Source organism: Neopsephotus bourkii, unplaced genomic scaffold (assembly GCF_033783945.1).
Source record: "Neopsephotus bourkii isolate Nb327-2 ecotype Australia unplaced genomic scaffold, CSIRO-AGI_Nbou_v1 NB_318, whole genome shotgun sequence".
NCBI classification, from domain to species: Eukaryota; Metazoa; Chordata; class Aves; order Psittaciformes; family Psittacidae; genus Neopsephotus; species Neopsephotus bourkii.
The window spans coordinates 9,365,303-9,381,684 of NW_026900826.1; the positions used below are offsets into that span (position 1 = coordinate 9,365,303).

At 41.6% G+C, this 16,382-nt stretch overlaps 2 protein-coding genes across 5 annotated transcripts in view; one reads left to right on the forward strand and one right to left on the reverse strand.

Moving 5' to 3' along the window:
- Window positions 1-15,683, forward strand: part of TMEM266 (transmembrane protein 266) — an 86,277-nt gene extending 70,594 nt beyond the window's left edge. For 2 of the 3 annotated variants that reach the window (XM_061347679.1, XM_061347681.1), the window contains 2 exons: window positions 6,199-6,249; window positions 15,034-15,672. In XM_061347679.1, the coding sequence (XP_061203663.1) occupies window positions 6,199-6,249; window positions 15,034-15,626 (644 nt within the window). In that variant the 3' untranslated portion in view covers window positions 15,627-15,672. Of the gene's footprint in view, window positions 1-6,198; window positions 6,250-15,033 lie in introns of all 3 variants that reach the window. The other variant, XM_061347680.1, reaches the window with a different exon arrangement.
- Window positions 15,684-16,116: 433 nt separating this feature from the next.
- ETFA (electron transfer flavoprotein subunit alpha) overlaps window positions 16,117-16,382 on the reverse strand; it is a 29,054-nt gene continuing 28,788 nt past the window's right edge. For both annotated transcript variants that reach the window (XR_009724632.1, XM_061347684.1), the window contains one exon: window positions 16,117-16,224. Coding sequence is in view for 1 of the 2 variants with exons in the window: in XM_061347684.1 (XP_061203668.1) it covers window positions 16,186-16,224 (39 nt within the window). In the remaining variant the exon portion in view is untranslated. The remainder of the gene's footprint in view (window positions 16,225-16,382) is intronic.

Consider the following 16,382-nt stretch of genomic DNA (forward strand, 5'->3'; position numbering starts at 1 on the left):
CTTCCCTTACTTACATTTGTAAGCTGTCTGGGAAGACAGAGCACAGCACTGGAGGGGTTTTTGTCAGTTGTTGCTTGCAAGGCAGTCTGAGCTGGTTGAACACTTCTGAAATCTAAGCCAGTTTCTTTGGTGATCATCTGTTAATGCTCCGCAAGCCCTGTTACTGCACAACAATAGATAAAAGTAGTTTATGGTTATTTTCAAATGTTGAAGTGTATCTACTTTGAAGTCTGCTCCTGGAAATGGTTATATCTTAAGTGCACTCCACTTTCTGGTTAAACTCCGTGGATCTGTGGAAGAGTGAGGATTTGGCTTCTTGTAGGTGGGTGCCTCTTTCAGGCTTTGTGGTTCTGCACTGATCATTCAGGCAGAAATCAAAGGAATTAAATGTTAAGCAACACTTCCATCAATGTGTGTGTAGTTAGTGAAGCTGGCCTCTTGAATTTCATATTCACCAAATGGGTGGGATAGGAACTTTTGAGTTCCAGAAGTGGTGAGCATAGAGTCACGTGTGTGAGGGAGAAGTTGTCTCCCACCATTAAAGTAAAGAGGTGTGAAGACATGGCTGACAGGTAAAGGAACACAGATCTGGAACGTGTTCCGCTGTCCAAGTATGCCACTTCTTTCACAATAACCGCTTTCATAAACAGATCGTGCTCCGTGTGACAGCAGTGAGGTTTTCTGCCCCCAGCCTTCATCACAACACTGCTCCAGCCTCTCCCTTTTCTAAGCTTTTAGAAATCTTTTCCTAATTCCCAGTCTACATTTATTTAATGCCAGTTTGTAACAATTGATCTTTGAATCCTTTCACTCTAAATTATTCTTCTCTTTTCCTGATGTTTACCCAACAAATTGTTGTTTTGTTGGTAGCCATATTCTTTCTCAAATTTTGATTTTTCTAGGCTCAGCAGACATGTCTATTTCACAGGAACAGACCCAAATTCCTCTGTTTGCTTCAGGCTGACAGTACCAAACCAGTTCAGCTGTTGATCTGCTGATCCATATTCATAGAGAACAAGGTTGGAAGGAACACTGAGAGGTCCCCCAGGCCATCCTCTCCCCAAAGCCACCAGCCATGCTGGCACAAAGATGTCTTGCATCTCAGCCACACTCAACTCGGCACACAGTGCTCTTGCAGCACCATCTGCTGAAGCAAGGGCCAAAGCCACCCGGTTTGTTGTCAGTTAAGAGGTTTGTTTTTCTGTCGCACCAGCATCAGCTGATAATGGAGCCTGTTGCGTATACCAGGATTTCCTTCTGCGCGATGACTTCCATCTTAGGTTGATTTCTTACTTACAACCAGGCTGTGTCTGTTGCTCTTTTTTTGGTGCAAGGTAACTTTGGTTCCTCTCGAGGTGGTTTACCCACGTGCTCAAGCATCCATCCAGCCTCTGCAGGGACTGGATGTCTGTGTGAAGTTGTGCGAGTACTGCAGCTTGCACTAATGTGTCACTCTGCCTTTGTGTGGAAAGCAAGGCAAGTCTCTTGGAAAGTGCCAGCTGGCTGTTCATGTTTCCTGTTGGCACAAGCTTTCCATGTTGCTAGAGGAAAAGGGAGAGAGGCCTTCTAGGGCCAGCAAAGCAATGGGATAAACACTCTGCTCAGACCATCTTGCACAAGACCAGAATGGTTAATTAGATGGTACAGCACAGCCTGGCGAGCACGTGTGTGCCTTAACAAATGAATCTACAAGTGAGCAGTGAGCTGTGCTTGGACTGCTGAGAAGGAGCTTAGATCTGGCTGACAGCTTTGTGAAGTTTGGGTGGCTGAGGTCAGACAGATCTGGAATACCAGGGATTGCAGGGGAAAATTCAGTGGGCAGTTCGCCCCTGTGGATTGCCGCTTTGCGAACACCTGTAGATGCTTCAAGTACGTTCTGTCATCTTTTCTTACTGCACTGCAGTGTCACACTGGAGCTGTGCTCTTCTGGGGCAGTCAGGCTGTGGCAGTGTCACTGGCTGGTGTGAGAGCAGCGTAATGGCCACAGCTGGTCGTATTTCTAGGAGTATTTAGAGGACAATAGCTTGATCTTATAACTTGTGCCTTGAAAATCCTCCCTGCTGAGTGTGTATCTTAGTGTTTATTGCAAAGTGTGTTTCATGCTACTTTTCTTTCCCAAGTGTTTCTAAGTGGTAGTGGTACTTTAAGGAGAAGATGCCAGTGTCTGATAGCAGTGATGGGGATGAAAGATCTGCTTCTTTGGATTGCTTTCTGGAGGAATGTGGGAGTAAGACATTGCTCTGTCCTGAGGAATCACATCCTCAGTGGGAGGCAGAAAAAATAACCTTCCAGTTCAGAAAATTCAGCCTTGAGAGACAGAAGGCAGTAAAATCAATGGCAATAAAAGAATGAAGTAAAAATAATAATGAAATATTTCAAAAGAAATCCCTTTTCTAAGGCCTCTAACCTAGAAGATGTGCAAATGGTATTTGTTGTACATGGGGGGGGAGTGTTGCAGACTCGTTCACTTGAAGTCATTGATGAAATAATTAACGGTCACTGTTGAGGGATTATAGAACTAGAAGAGAGATCTGCCTTGGGTGGAATGTCATTTATGTGCTTCACCAAATTTATTAGTTTCTTATAGGGCCAGGAGAGAGAGATTACGAAGTTCTCTCCTGGGTCAATTCAGATTATATGGGACTGTGCTCTAAACAGTTTATTACTCCCTGAGCCATTTTAACTTGTGTTCCAAGTCTTGCAGGAAAAGAGCAGGCAGATAATTGGAAAACCTTTATCAGAAAGAATCCAGTAGCTGTCAGACAGATCCTGACCCAGAACCGCACAGTGACAGAGGTTTGGTAGCAGCCTGAGAGACGGGGCTTGGTTTGACTTTACTGCACTCACAGCCTCGCAGAGTTACAGGGTCAGGAAAAGCTCTTGGTTTTGTGTGAGATAGGTAGGAGTCTGAGCAACCTTCCCAACCAGACATTCCCTCTGTCTGATGGAAAGCCCTGGTCATGCTGGAGTCAGCTCTCCTGTCCTTTTGTGGTCCCACATTACTCTGCTGCTCACCTCTTACAGTTACATCGTTGGTGCCTTCCACTGGTCCTGATGCAGTTCCAGATGCCTCAGTATGTCATGCTGTTTTGGCAGTCACTCGCACCCCACCCCACACTACTGGAGCAAATAATGCTCCTGTACCACAGAGAACAGCCTGTGTCTGACTGCTTCCCATCGCTCTTGCTGTCCGGGGAAGATTGTAGAACCATCTTTGCTCACCACTAAGTTAGGATGGGTTTTTGTGTAGGGAATTGCTGATAAGAGAATCGCTCTTCCCATTCTGCCTTCTCAACACACAACTACTGGATCTTCATCACCACATTCTGGGTGGGTAAAGGCTTTAATTCGTTACGTGTAGATGTGCTGCTCGAAGACAGTCTGGTGGTGGACATGGCAGTATTAGGTTTACATTTGGACTTGATGATCTTGAAAGTATTTTCCAACCTAAATTATTAATGCTGTGATTCTTCCTTGGTGCATCTAGCAAGAAGATCTCAGTCACCATTGATGCACATTTTCCTAAGGTTGCCATTTCCAGGGGAAATATGAGCAAAAAAGCTTTTTCTTTCTACTTACTGCCAGTTCCTCAATAAATACCATTTGGGCATCATTATGGCTTAAGGATTCCTAAATGGAAAGTTTCTTTTTTGGAAAAGGAAGTGCAGGTAACACTGCTGTGTATTTGGAAAGATGGGTTTATTTCCAAAAGAGGAGGAAAACTGAGGCTTCTGGATCCTGAAAATTCCAAGGTGGCAGAAATAAGAAAAATAAGAAGATACAAACAAACCAGGGCAACTGAAGAGTGAAGTGTTTCTTGGGACAACTCCCCTTCTGGAGCCCAAACTGAAATACACTGGCAGCAGAAAAAACTATGTGGAACTTAAATAACATTAGTCTGAACCTGTTGTAAAAACTGGTCTCCCTTGCTTCCTGTCTGCCCTAGTAGTTGTGCTCCTTGTAGTAGTTGTAGTTGTGCTCTTTTGGCTGCCCATACTGAGCAGCAAGGACTTCATCTCACTGTAGATCACCAGAAAGTACTGAAGCAGTGTTGTGTGGTAGTGTGCAATGCTGGACTTATTTGTGTGTATGTTTTATAGGCACAAATAGTTGTGTGGTAGTGTGCAATGCTGGAGTATGTGTTCATATTTGGAGCTTACCTGTGTGTATGTTTCATAGGCACAAATAGTTGCTTTCAGTTTATTCAGTGTACTTGTGGCATTTTTTTAAACTCCTTGCTTTCAGCAATGTAGAATATAATGAGAGATAACTGGAATTGTTTATGGCCTTTTCTCCCCAAAGCAGCTGAGGCTCCCATGTGACTAAGATGAGTTTGTTAATTGTCAGTTTGCTTTAATGTAATGATTCAGAAGCCTAATCTGTTGTTGAAATATTTATTCTGCTGTTGTTGTTCCATTACTTTCCATCGTCTTTTATTCATAGGAAACTATTCCAAGTAAAAAAAAGTATATACATAAATTGTATTTTACATGCACATGTGTGTATATTTAGAGATAAATCGATAGGCAATGTAAAACAAGGACATTAGTAAGGCCATCCCATAATAACATAAAACACCCTTTAACATTGGCAGCTTTCCCAGTCCTGTCTGCAGATGGTCCCAGGTACAGCCAGGACAATGGGTGATTCTCCACTCCAAGGGATTCAGATGGGCAGGTGCATTACAGGATTTCCTGTGCAGGTGTTGGCACTGGGCTTTGCAGTCTACAGGTCTCTGTTAAATCGGTTTGAAAGTACCTGACTGGTTTGTGAACAGCGCCCTGGTATGTTCTGTGAGCTGGCAGAGGTGGCCAGGGCAGACGTGTGTGCAGTCCTGAAAAGACTCGGTTTGAGCCTTGCTGTAAGACACTACAGGCAGATGAATAACTGCTCCAAGTTGTTTTCTGAGTTCAATGCATAGCATCATGGCATTTGGGGCAGGCTCTATGAGAAGCAAAGGAAGTGAGAGCACCATGGCCCCCATTCCTGCCCGAGTGTGTCCATGTGCTTTGAGGGGTGGCCCCGTGTCCAGAAGCTGCTTTTATCCTGGCCCAACTGTGGTTCTGTTTTCCATCTGGCTCTGCTTAGAATTAGACTGGAAGTGTGTTCCTAACAATACAGACAGGTATTGTCTGATGGTTGCTGAAGGTTCCATGCCTGAACAAGAACCTCTATCTATACAGGCTGGCAGGTTAGGTGGCACTGAGAGTATAAATTATGCATGCTTGAAATGAAGTGTATTTTAGTAGCAGATAGCTGAAAAGCCTTGCAATGTACTCCTAATTCAGCAGCATTGCCTTGAGCTGCTCTGAGGCCTCTTTTTTAAATTCAGACATTAGCACAAAGCACACCTCTGACTGCAGGCATTTAAAGATCAACAAGGGCCGAAAAAGCTTTTAAGATCCAGTGAAACCAGGAAAACAACCATGTTGCCTTTCAGTGTCAGGTTAGATTGCCTTCTTATGAGTGCAGCTATTTCAGGTACAGAGTGCTTGGTGGTTTGGGTCTTGTTGTGTGGGGAAAGTGTTGCCCAGAAAACATCTGTTTCCTTCACCTGCAAACCACAATGTGCTGTGAAGAGGCAGGACTGCAGCCACAGAGGCCCAGGGGGACGAAGGAAATCTGGCTCAAAGGGATAAGCATGGTTTTCTGAAACACGGTATCAAAAAGAGCACTTAAAAGGAGAGAATGCTTTTAGAGCACACGATACACAGTAAATCGGGCAGGTCAGACTGCTCCTGAGCTTAGCAGCAATATTTGTGTCCTGCTCAGAACTGCAACGTGAGGACTTTGTTGTTTTCTTCTTCGGCAACTGTAAAACGTTCTGCTTTTCTGTAAAATAACACTGTGTCTTCTGCATTGTTTGAACTCTGCATGAGCAGAAGAGCTGCTGCTTTCCCTTCTGTACTCATGTCTTTGTTTTTATCTTACCATTATTGAAGTTCAGATGTAGCTCAACATACTACTGCAAGTGCAGAACTACACCCTTGACTTGTGAAAACCTGTATAGTATATTTTAAACCAACAGTAGTGTATTAGTGTTGTGTGCTGCCAAATCCCACCTGGTCTTCTGGCCTAAAAATACACAGAAGGTGATGCTCTGGGCATACAGGGTAGAGGATGGCCTTCCACAGGGTGGAATTTCAACTGTTTAATCAAGTACATGGTCTTCTAACAGCTGCCTTTTTGTTCTTTCAGAGGATGACATGAATAATTACATCAGTCGATACTACAATGAACCAAGCAGTGGTAAGTTTTGCTTGATATTGTAAATGTGACCTGTGTTTTTACGCTGCCCTGTGTGCTGTAAACCAGGTAAGGCTGAGCAGTGATTCAGATTGATCCATCATGGATCCATCCTCAGAATGAGACCCACTATGACATCTGTTGGTTTGCTCCATGGAAGATTGTACCTGAATAGTAATTCTCTAGTGGGTGAAGGGCTCAAAGTCTGCTCCTGCTGAAGGCGTTCATGGTACCTTTGAGCTCTGGGAGTGGTTAGCTCCCCCGAGGTAGGCTATCCAGGCTGCAGAGTGGTTCAGATGGACCCGAGAATGGATGGCACGGCCAAAACAAAGGCAGGAGCGGTGCCTTAAGCCCAGTTCTGTGCTGGTTGGCCTGAGTGGGAAGAACCTCAGCAGCAGGCATGGGCCCTGATCCGAGCTCTGGTTCAGCCCCTGTGGTCCTGCTGGCACGGGGGCTCTTGGCAGGGCTGGACAGGCAGCAGGGTGGGGAGCACCTCCCTACCTATAGAACACTTACTAGAAAGAGAGATAAGTGTGTGGAGGTATAATGTATTATTGATGTATATCCCCACATATACACAGGGATATATAAAAAGTGTGTCTGCATATACATACACATATATAAAATACATATATATGTGTGTACATGTATGCATATAATGTATTATATGCATACAGCCCATACATACACACACAATGAAATATATATGAAAAGATACATATATTTAAAGATGTGTCTGTGTATAGACATACATATTAAATAGAATAAAATGTATTTATATGTGTATGCATATAAATCTATAATGTATTATATTTTCCTATCCTACATATATACACAGAAACCCAGATACAAGTATCTATATATAAAAAGATGTAAGTAAAAATACATACGTTTATACATATACTTGTACAAGGTATCATGTATGTATCTCCAAACACATACATCCCCATAAAGATGAGATTTACACATACAAAATAGGTATGTGTGTGACTCTCTATATAAAGGTGTGTGTGAGAGGCTATGTCTGTATATACATAGATAATTTATCTAAATATAAATATTAAATACATTAAAATACAAAGATACATGTAAGGGGTGGGGTGTGGGGGAGGAGGAGAGCTGGTCTCATGTAAAAATGTATGTATATGTAGAATGTATTATATATTTATAACCCCATATATTCATGTACACACAGATGCACGCGTATCTAGAGATGTATATGTAACATAGGAATAAATGAAAGTCTGTATGTGTATGCTAGGTAATATATGTGTATAATGTATTATATATCATCTTAGTAGATATATCACTACATTGATATACATGTGGAGATATATATATGCTTATTAAAGACATCTGGTTTTTCATGTATATATAAAAAGAAGAGATGTGACAGTGTCTGTGTATATATATGTATTCTGTATTATAAAATCTAAATGTATGTACATGTTTATATACATATAGTTATGTTTTATGTATATCTCCATATAGATGTCCATATATATATGTAGATATATATGCTTATATGTTGAGGTATATACATGTGTATGTGTATATGAATATATGCTTATATGTTTCTATATATGTAAAAATCTATAAAGGTGTTTATGCACAACTGTGTAGATACATATTTTGTAAGTATTATGAATGTCCATGTGGATATATATACATAAATATGTCTGTGTTTACATAAGTCTAAAGATAAGGGGGGAGTGTTTACGTATGTATAACTACATATGCACAGATACATTGTTAAATACAATAAATATTAAAAGGTGTGTGTGTCACTGTATACTTCTATAGTATGTACAAAGTGTGTGTATACATGTATAGGCATCATGTCTATGTCTGTCACCATATAGATCCATGGGGTTGTAAAAACACGTTTGTAGTGAAGATACAAATACATGCATGAGAGGAACTGTTTATCTACAGATATTTAATACACATTAAAAGTGTTTAAGTGACTGTATATACATGTATTTTTAATATGTGCAATATTCTTTACTGTAAGGGTGGTGAGGCACTGGAATAGGTTGCCTAAGGAAGTTGTGAATGCTCCATCCCTGGCAGTGTTCAAGGCCAGGCTGGACAAAGCCTTGGGTGACGTGTTTTAGTGTGAGGTGTCCCTGCCCATGGCAGGGGGGTTGGAACTGGATGTTCTTAAGGTCCTTTCCAACCCAAATCATTGTATGTATTTCATACAATACAGATACATATGTGTATCATGTATAGGTATAATGTACTATATATATGGGTATAATGCATTTTATATATATATATATATATTTACTCCCTGTGTAAATATTCCCACACAGAAAGGAAGACTAATGGGGTGTGGGAGTCTGTGTATATATGTTTTATTTTAAAATTAGTAATTTTATATTTTAAAAGGGCTGTGAGAGAGAGACTGTTCTTGTATCTTTTTAATCTCTTGTGGAGCAGTGGTACTATGTATAATCTGTATTACATGTCTAGTTTATATGTAAACTGTATGAGTGGATGTATATACATGCATAGGTATATGGTATTTTGTATGTAAGTATATCCCTATACAGCCCCTTGTATGTGTGTGTATAAAGCCGTGTGTGTGTGTGTGTGTGTGTGTGTGTGTGTGTGTGTGTGTGCAGCCAGATATGAACTTAGATAAAGATCTGTGTAGCTATATGGGTGTTTTATGTATGCATAAAATATATGTAAAGCTGTATATGTGTGGGTGGGCACGTGAGAGCCTTGTGTACCTGTATGTAGTTTATGTATTAGAAAACCCATGTGATCTGTGTACATGTGGTGGTGCATCCCCCATCCCTTGCGCCGTGTCAAGCTCTCAGGAATTCCTATCAAGCCTCTACGTGAGGAGTCGGCGGTCACACACCCCTTGACCATAGCTGCGCCTCCTGCTCCCTGGCTAAGGCAGGAAGTGAGAACTGGGATAACCAGTCACTGCTGGCCGTCTGGAATATTCCTTCCTTGAGTGGAGGCTGAGTGGAATGGTACTGTTGGTATGGGAGGTTTGAAGATGTCTAATAAGCACTAACTGGGGTTGTGGCTGGGATGGAAATGGGCTGGTGACTAAAGCCCATCATCTTGCAACCCTGTAAATCATGGTCCAAAGTGAGGCCTTTAGAGCTCTCCTGGAGTACATCCCCATATGGGACCATGAGGACCATCACTGAAAGACAGAACCTGAGGAAGTTCCCCACTTCTGGAAACTCGGCCCTTTCCCCTGGAGAAGTGTCAAGAGGAGAACATTCCACTGACTGGAGGGGAATTTTTAACAGGTACCTTATATATCATCTGTATATACGTATGTATGTGCTCATGGATTGTTACAGCAACTGCAGTAATCGCTGTTGACTCATTGATGTGCCTTAAAACTGCAGTCTGCTGACACCTGTATCCCTTTAGATGTAAACTGTTGTCTGAGACTCAGATTGGATCTGGCTGCACCTGGGATCCTCTGGGAGTTTAGAGGGCAAGGGAGTCTAGTCTGAACCTTGTGACTCTGAACAGAGGGCCTCCCTTACCCTTTGTGCTCTTGGTCTGCATCAGGTCTTTTTTAGCTTGATTGTATGTCACTGTTCTTGGTGTGCTCCCTCCACGCAGTAACAGGGTGAGCCTTGCTGCCCCCTTCTGTGACCTCATGCCTGTATCCATCAATGAAAACTGCCTTTTCCATGATGCTCACTTAACCACTCCTCTCACAACAGTATCATGTATTATATGTAAAGTGTGTGTACATGTTTAAGTAGCTCATAAATGGGGGTACTTGTATATATAAAGATGTGTATATAAAGCATATATATACATATATATGAGATTGTCTCTACAAATTTTATATATATTTGTATTATATATAAAATGTGCACACATACACAGAGTTTTAGAGGTATGCAGTATTATTTGTATTTATGTGTATCCCTCTGTATACATTACATGGCCATATATGAAGATGTATGTATATGCACAGGTGTATGACTGTTTAAAAATGATAGATGAAAAGGGTGTGAGTGACCACATCTGTGTCTATACATGTGTGTATGTTCATAGGTATAATGTATTCTGTATATGTGTATCCCTATATATACATTCCCCATGTATATACAGATACATGCGTCTATATATAAAGCATTATATATATATACACACATTGTGTACTATATATAGGGAAGATACATATTCCACATTATCTATCTATATGGATAAATCTGTATGTGAAGATTATGAGTATGCATCTGTATATATACACATCTCTAGTTAATGTGTGTGCGTGCACACTTATGCATAGGTATATGGTGTTGGAGATGTACATCTCCATATACATCCCTTAATACAGATACATAAAAAGGTGTGTATACACGTAATTTTATATGTATAATTGGAAGTACATATAAAATGGATGTAGTGCCCAAGTATGTGCTGTGTGCTTTGTTCAATATATTCCTATATTTACAGTCCCTGTGTATCTATGCAGAGTAAGTAATGGATCTATAAAGATAAGTATGAACATGTGTGAGGGAGGGAATGTGCAGGTATGTTCTATGTAGAGATAATACTTATGTAGAAGAGTATGTATTACATAGTGCATGTGTCAAATGTCTGTGTGTATGTGTATGTCTATACATGGGGCTTTTTATACACACACATATATTCCCCATACCAGTAGGGATAATCTCTATAAATATTGCATTTGTATAAAATTTGTGTGAACAACTGTATATAGATACACAGATACATGGTACTGATTAGGTGTGCATATATATAGGGAGGTGGTAGTATTTTCAGACATACAGCCTTCTGTATTAATCCCCATTATACAGCTATGATTATATAGAGATGTGTATATATATATATATATATATATATGAGTGTCAGTAAAGGGGGAGCCATATACAGGCATAATGTATTTTTAATATATCTATGCACATACTTGGAAAAATATAAAGGGAATGAGTGTGTTTAAGAATAAATCTGTATTTAAATAGGGGACTGTTACAGAGAGCATGTCTGTGCATACACCTGCATGTCTGTGCATGCTTGTGTCTGTGTATGGACATGCACGTGTGTGTCCCTGCATGTCTGTGTGCGTATGCCTGCATGTGTCTGGGCCTGCACATGCCTGTGGTTGTGTGTGTGTGTACATGTCTGTGTGTGCATTTCCGTGTGGCTGCAGTACCTGTGCACGTCTCTGTGCATTTGTGTTGATGTGTCTTTGTATGGCAGCATGTTTGTTTCAGTACGTGTGCGCATGTGCCTGTGTCTGCACATCTGTATCTGTATGTCGGTTTCTCTCCGTGTATCTGTCAGTGTGTGTGTGTGTGTCTGTATGTGCTAATGTGTGCCTGTGTATGTGTGTTTTTGTGCATCTGTTGGTGTCTGAGTCTGCATGTACCTGTGGTTATGCAAGTGTGTCTGTGAGTACATCTGCATGCACGTCTATGCATACATGTCTGTACGCTAGTCTTAGTCTGTCTCCCTTGTCTATGTGTCTGTGCATGTCTATGTTCGTGTCAGTAATGCTTGTCTGTGCCTGTGCCATGTCTATTTGTGTCTGTATATGCATGTGTCTGTGCATCTGTGCATGTATATCTCGCTCAATCTGTTCCCATCTGCTGTGTGTGTGTGTGTGTGCACATGCCTGTGTGTATCTGTGGCACTGCATGTGTGCATGAGCATCTGTGCGCTCATGTCTATGTCTGTGTCTGTGCCTGCTCATGTCCATCTGTATGCCTGTGTCTGCATGTGCCTGTACGCACATGCCTGGAGTTGTGCAAGTGCCTCTGTGTATGTGTCTGCATGTCTGTGTTTCTACATGTATGTCTGCGTGTCTGCCTCTTCATGTGTCAGTGCATGTGTGTCTGTGTGTGACTTTGTGGGATGCAGAGGGCCTGGGAAAAAAGGTAAACACCAGGGGGTGAAGTTAGAACAGTTTAATAGTAACATAAAATATCACAGTATAACAACAGTACTAATGAACAGGGGAGAGGGAGAGAGAAGGAAGAAATAAACCCCCCCACATACGGATATATGGATAAATCACTGTATAAAGACAATGTATATATGAAACGTGTGTGTTGGTGAAAGAGGCTTTGTACATACATTTATGTATTATACCTTGTGTGGATGTGCACATACAGTATTAGTTGTAGCTGTATCTATAGAGATATCCCTATAATATACTTAGAGATCTATAAAAAGGTGTGTTTGGGTACAGAGTTTATTAATTTTATATAAATATACACATAGGTATAGGTATCTAAATACACACATAGATTTATATAAATATATGCATATATGTAAATATATAATTTTATATTTATAGTCAGTCTCACATATGACATAGCTATCACTGTGTGTGCTCAAGTCTAATGTAATACATATCCATATATATGTATATACATACACACATTCTCTGTGTAGCTACACACATACTTGTTTATATACCAAGATAAGGCTACATGTGTGTGTGTATTTATAGCTAGCTAATGATACGTAGGTAAAAAGGGGAGACTATGTATTACATAGGGTATGTATCAACTCTGTGTGTATGTATATCGTACCACAGGTGGGCCCCCCACTATCTGTATAGATAATTTTATACATACATATGTGTATATGCAACATGTGAGAGACTGGGTATAGACACACAAACATATATTGTATAGAATGTATGCACATGCATATAGGTATACAGTATTGTTTTAGATATGTATTTCTCTGTAATTTATCCCTATTCTACATGTGGCTATGGATATAAAGAGACATGTCTATAAGTGTGTGTAAATATACGGCTATATAAACGGGGGAGGGGGGGCTGTTCCCATATAGGTATAATGTATTTTTTTAATATTTGTCTCTTAAATATATATACGTGTGTGTGTCTGTATGTATACATATACACACAGAGAAATATACACCTATAAAGCTAGACAGGGTGTGTGTATTCTGCTTAATGAGAGGCAATTATGTGTATTTAAAGGGAGGACAATGTACTATATTGTATAAAAATGTCTACATTTATAGGTATTATAGAAGGGGTCTTACATACACAGACACATTCCCTTTTATTTATCTCTTTATACAGAGATATCTTTATATCTGTATAAAGACTGTATAAAGGGGAAGGTCTGGGGAGAGACTCTATATATGTATTTTATGTATGTGTGTACATATATATACACACATATATGATAGAGGTGTATACATAATATATTGGAGCATACATATATGGATACTGCATCTGCACATAATTTAAAAGCTGTATAAAGGGGGGGTCTGTGTTCATGTATAGATACGATATATAATACTTGTATATCCCTTTATATACATTCCCCATTTATATATATAAATATACATAAATATTTCTAGATAAAGACAAGTGTAGAACAGAGAGCAAGTGCATGTGTATTCTGTTTAAAGATAACTAAATGAATTTAAAGGGGGGACTATGTACTTTGTATGTATGGGTATACAGACAAAAGATGTCTGTACATATACAGCTATAACATTACATATGGGGATTACAGAGACATATATTCCTATATATAGGGATAAATCTCTGCATAGATTATGAATATATAAAGGGGGGACAGGGATTGTGTATATTAGACACACCTATATATTATGAAGTACACATACATATATTAACTTGATTAAAAACTGTATGAATAAGAGGAGCATGCGTGTTCATATATAGGTATGATGTATTATATAAGTATATTCCTCTCTATATATACATTCCCATGGCTGTAGACACTTGTTTGTACAACATGACAGTGTTGTGTGTGTATTCTAACAGTAGATAATTAATGCATTTAAAAGGGGGACACTATAGTATATGTATCACATGTTTGTGTGTACATATGTAGATATGTATTCTATATGCAGTTCCTTATAACTATATATAAATAATGTGTATGAGCAACTTGTGAAGATACCTACATTGTGTGTGTGTGTGTATACATACACATTTGCTTAGAAAAAGGAGTATTTAGTGACAGGTACATGGAGGTACTTGGAGGGGGGGAGAGAGACAATGCAGTTGTGTGTGTGAAGGCAAAGAAGGATCTGTGTGTATATAATATATGATATATAGAGCTCCATTATATATACACACATACATTTCTTCATATCTATATGGATATATACAAAGATTGTATCTATATAAAAATGTGATTGTGTGTGTATATACATATGTATCTATGTAAACAAACTATCACATCTCTATGTTAGTAGCCCTTTCCTACATCCTGGTTGTACATGGATATACAGAAGATGTGTTCATCTAGGCACAGGGATATATATTTCTTTTTAAAGCTGCATTAAATAAAGGGGCTTGGGGTATGTAATAATGTATAGATATATTTTCATACATATACACACACTGAATTTATATACATTATTTGCATAGGCAAATAACATACCTATATTTATGTAAGGGGGTGTGTGTGTATAGTTAAAGGATATATAATTATAGATGTGTATGTATGCACATTTTATACAGTATGTATACACAGCTGGAGGTATATCATTTATAGATGTATATACCCATTTTATATATGGCTATATGTGTCTCTGCAAAGGTGGGTGTATCTATATGTGTGTGTATCTAGATGCATGTGTACCTAAAGCAAGCCCTGTAATTAAGGGGAGGTGGTACATACATATCTATGTTACTTAGATATGTATGAAGTAGAGAAGCTGTAGGCGAGGGCACTATGCACTCTACTCACTGGCTGTGGCTCTCCCCAAGGCAGTACTCACTGCTCTCTGCTCTCTTCCCTGCAGACAGCGGTGTCCCCGAGGCAGCCATCTGCGTGGTCACCACCGCCGCCATTGATGTCCATCACCCCAACATCTCATCTGACCTCTTCACGGTGGAGGTGCCAATGCGCCTGGGCAGCACCGGGACGTCCGCCAGCGTCACATCAGGCAGCGCCTCGCGCTCCACCGTCAGCTCAGGCACGCAGGCCTGCAGCGAGAGCAGCCAGACCCTGGGCTCCTCCCCGGACTGCAGCACGGCCTGCGAGGACACTGCAGAGGCTGGCGCTGCCCCACGGGCTGACCTGGCCCCCACCCGGCAGCGGGTGGCCCATGCCATGGTGCAGGAGCTGCTCTCATCCCTGTCAGAAGAGGCCTGCCTGGCACAGAAGGGGCTGGATCCTGTTAACCTGAAGCTACCTAGCCCTGCAGGCTCGGCAGCATCCAGCCCCAACCTGGGCCACCGCCTCAGTGTGTACAACTGCAGGAACCAGGAGAGCCTCAACGTGTTCCAGCTCAAGCCACTCATCGACTGCCCACAGGCTGCCCCACTGATTGACGACAAGTTTGGTGCGCTTGGGCCCCCAGAGCCACAGCTGGGCAGGGTTCCAAAGGCGTAAGGAGAGCCTGGGGGCAAGGGACAGCTATGGGGACACACTCACTGTGCTGGGCCACATGGCTGCCACAGGCAAGGTGGCACTGCTGGAGGACAAGCCAACCTCACCTCTACCTGCCAGGGCCCTGATGGTGCGTGACGGACCTGCTGTGCCACCAGCTGTGGGCCAGCTGCAACCTATGGTGTCCTCTGTGGCACAACAGACCTTCCAGCAGTCTTGGGCCAACATGGACCCACAGTGCCTGGGGAGACAGAGAGTGAACCCGGCCCAGGGGCAGGACAGAGCTGCTGGACAGCTTAGGCCCAGCCTGAGCACAGCTGGGAGGGGGAATGGGGAACAAGAATAAACACTGAGAAACAGACTCCGCCTCCTATCCCTTGTTCCCTTTCCTCCCTTCTCTTACCTGCCTTCCCCGTCCTCCTTTCTTCCTCTCCATGCGCCAACTCACTGTCCACCAGAAAAAAAGAACCCACCACCACAGTGACCCCACCTCTTTCCAGTACAATCCTTTATTTGCCCTTACTCTCCACCCCAGCTCCAGTGCAGGGTCCATCCCCATCACTCACTTCTTCTTCAGGAGCTCCGTCATCTCTGGCACCGCCTGCAAACACCAGTGCTGGGGTAGGGTGTGCTCTCCCTCTGACCCCCCCAAGTTCTCCCCTGCAGCCCCCCATTATGCTCCCCAACCTCCCACCCCTCATGCCCAGCCCAGCACTCCAGGGGCTGTGGGTCACCCCAGCTCACAGCACTCCCCACTCC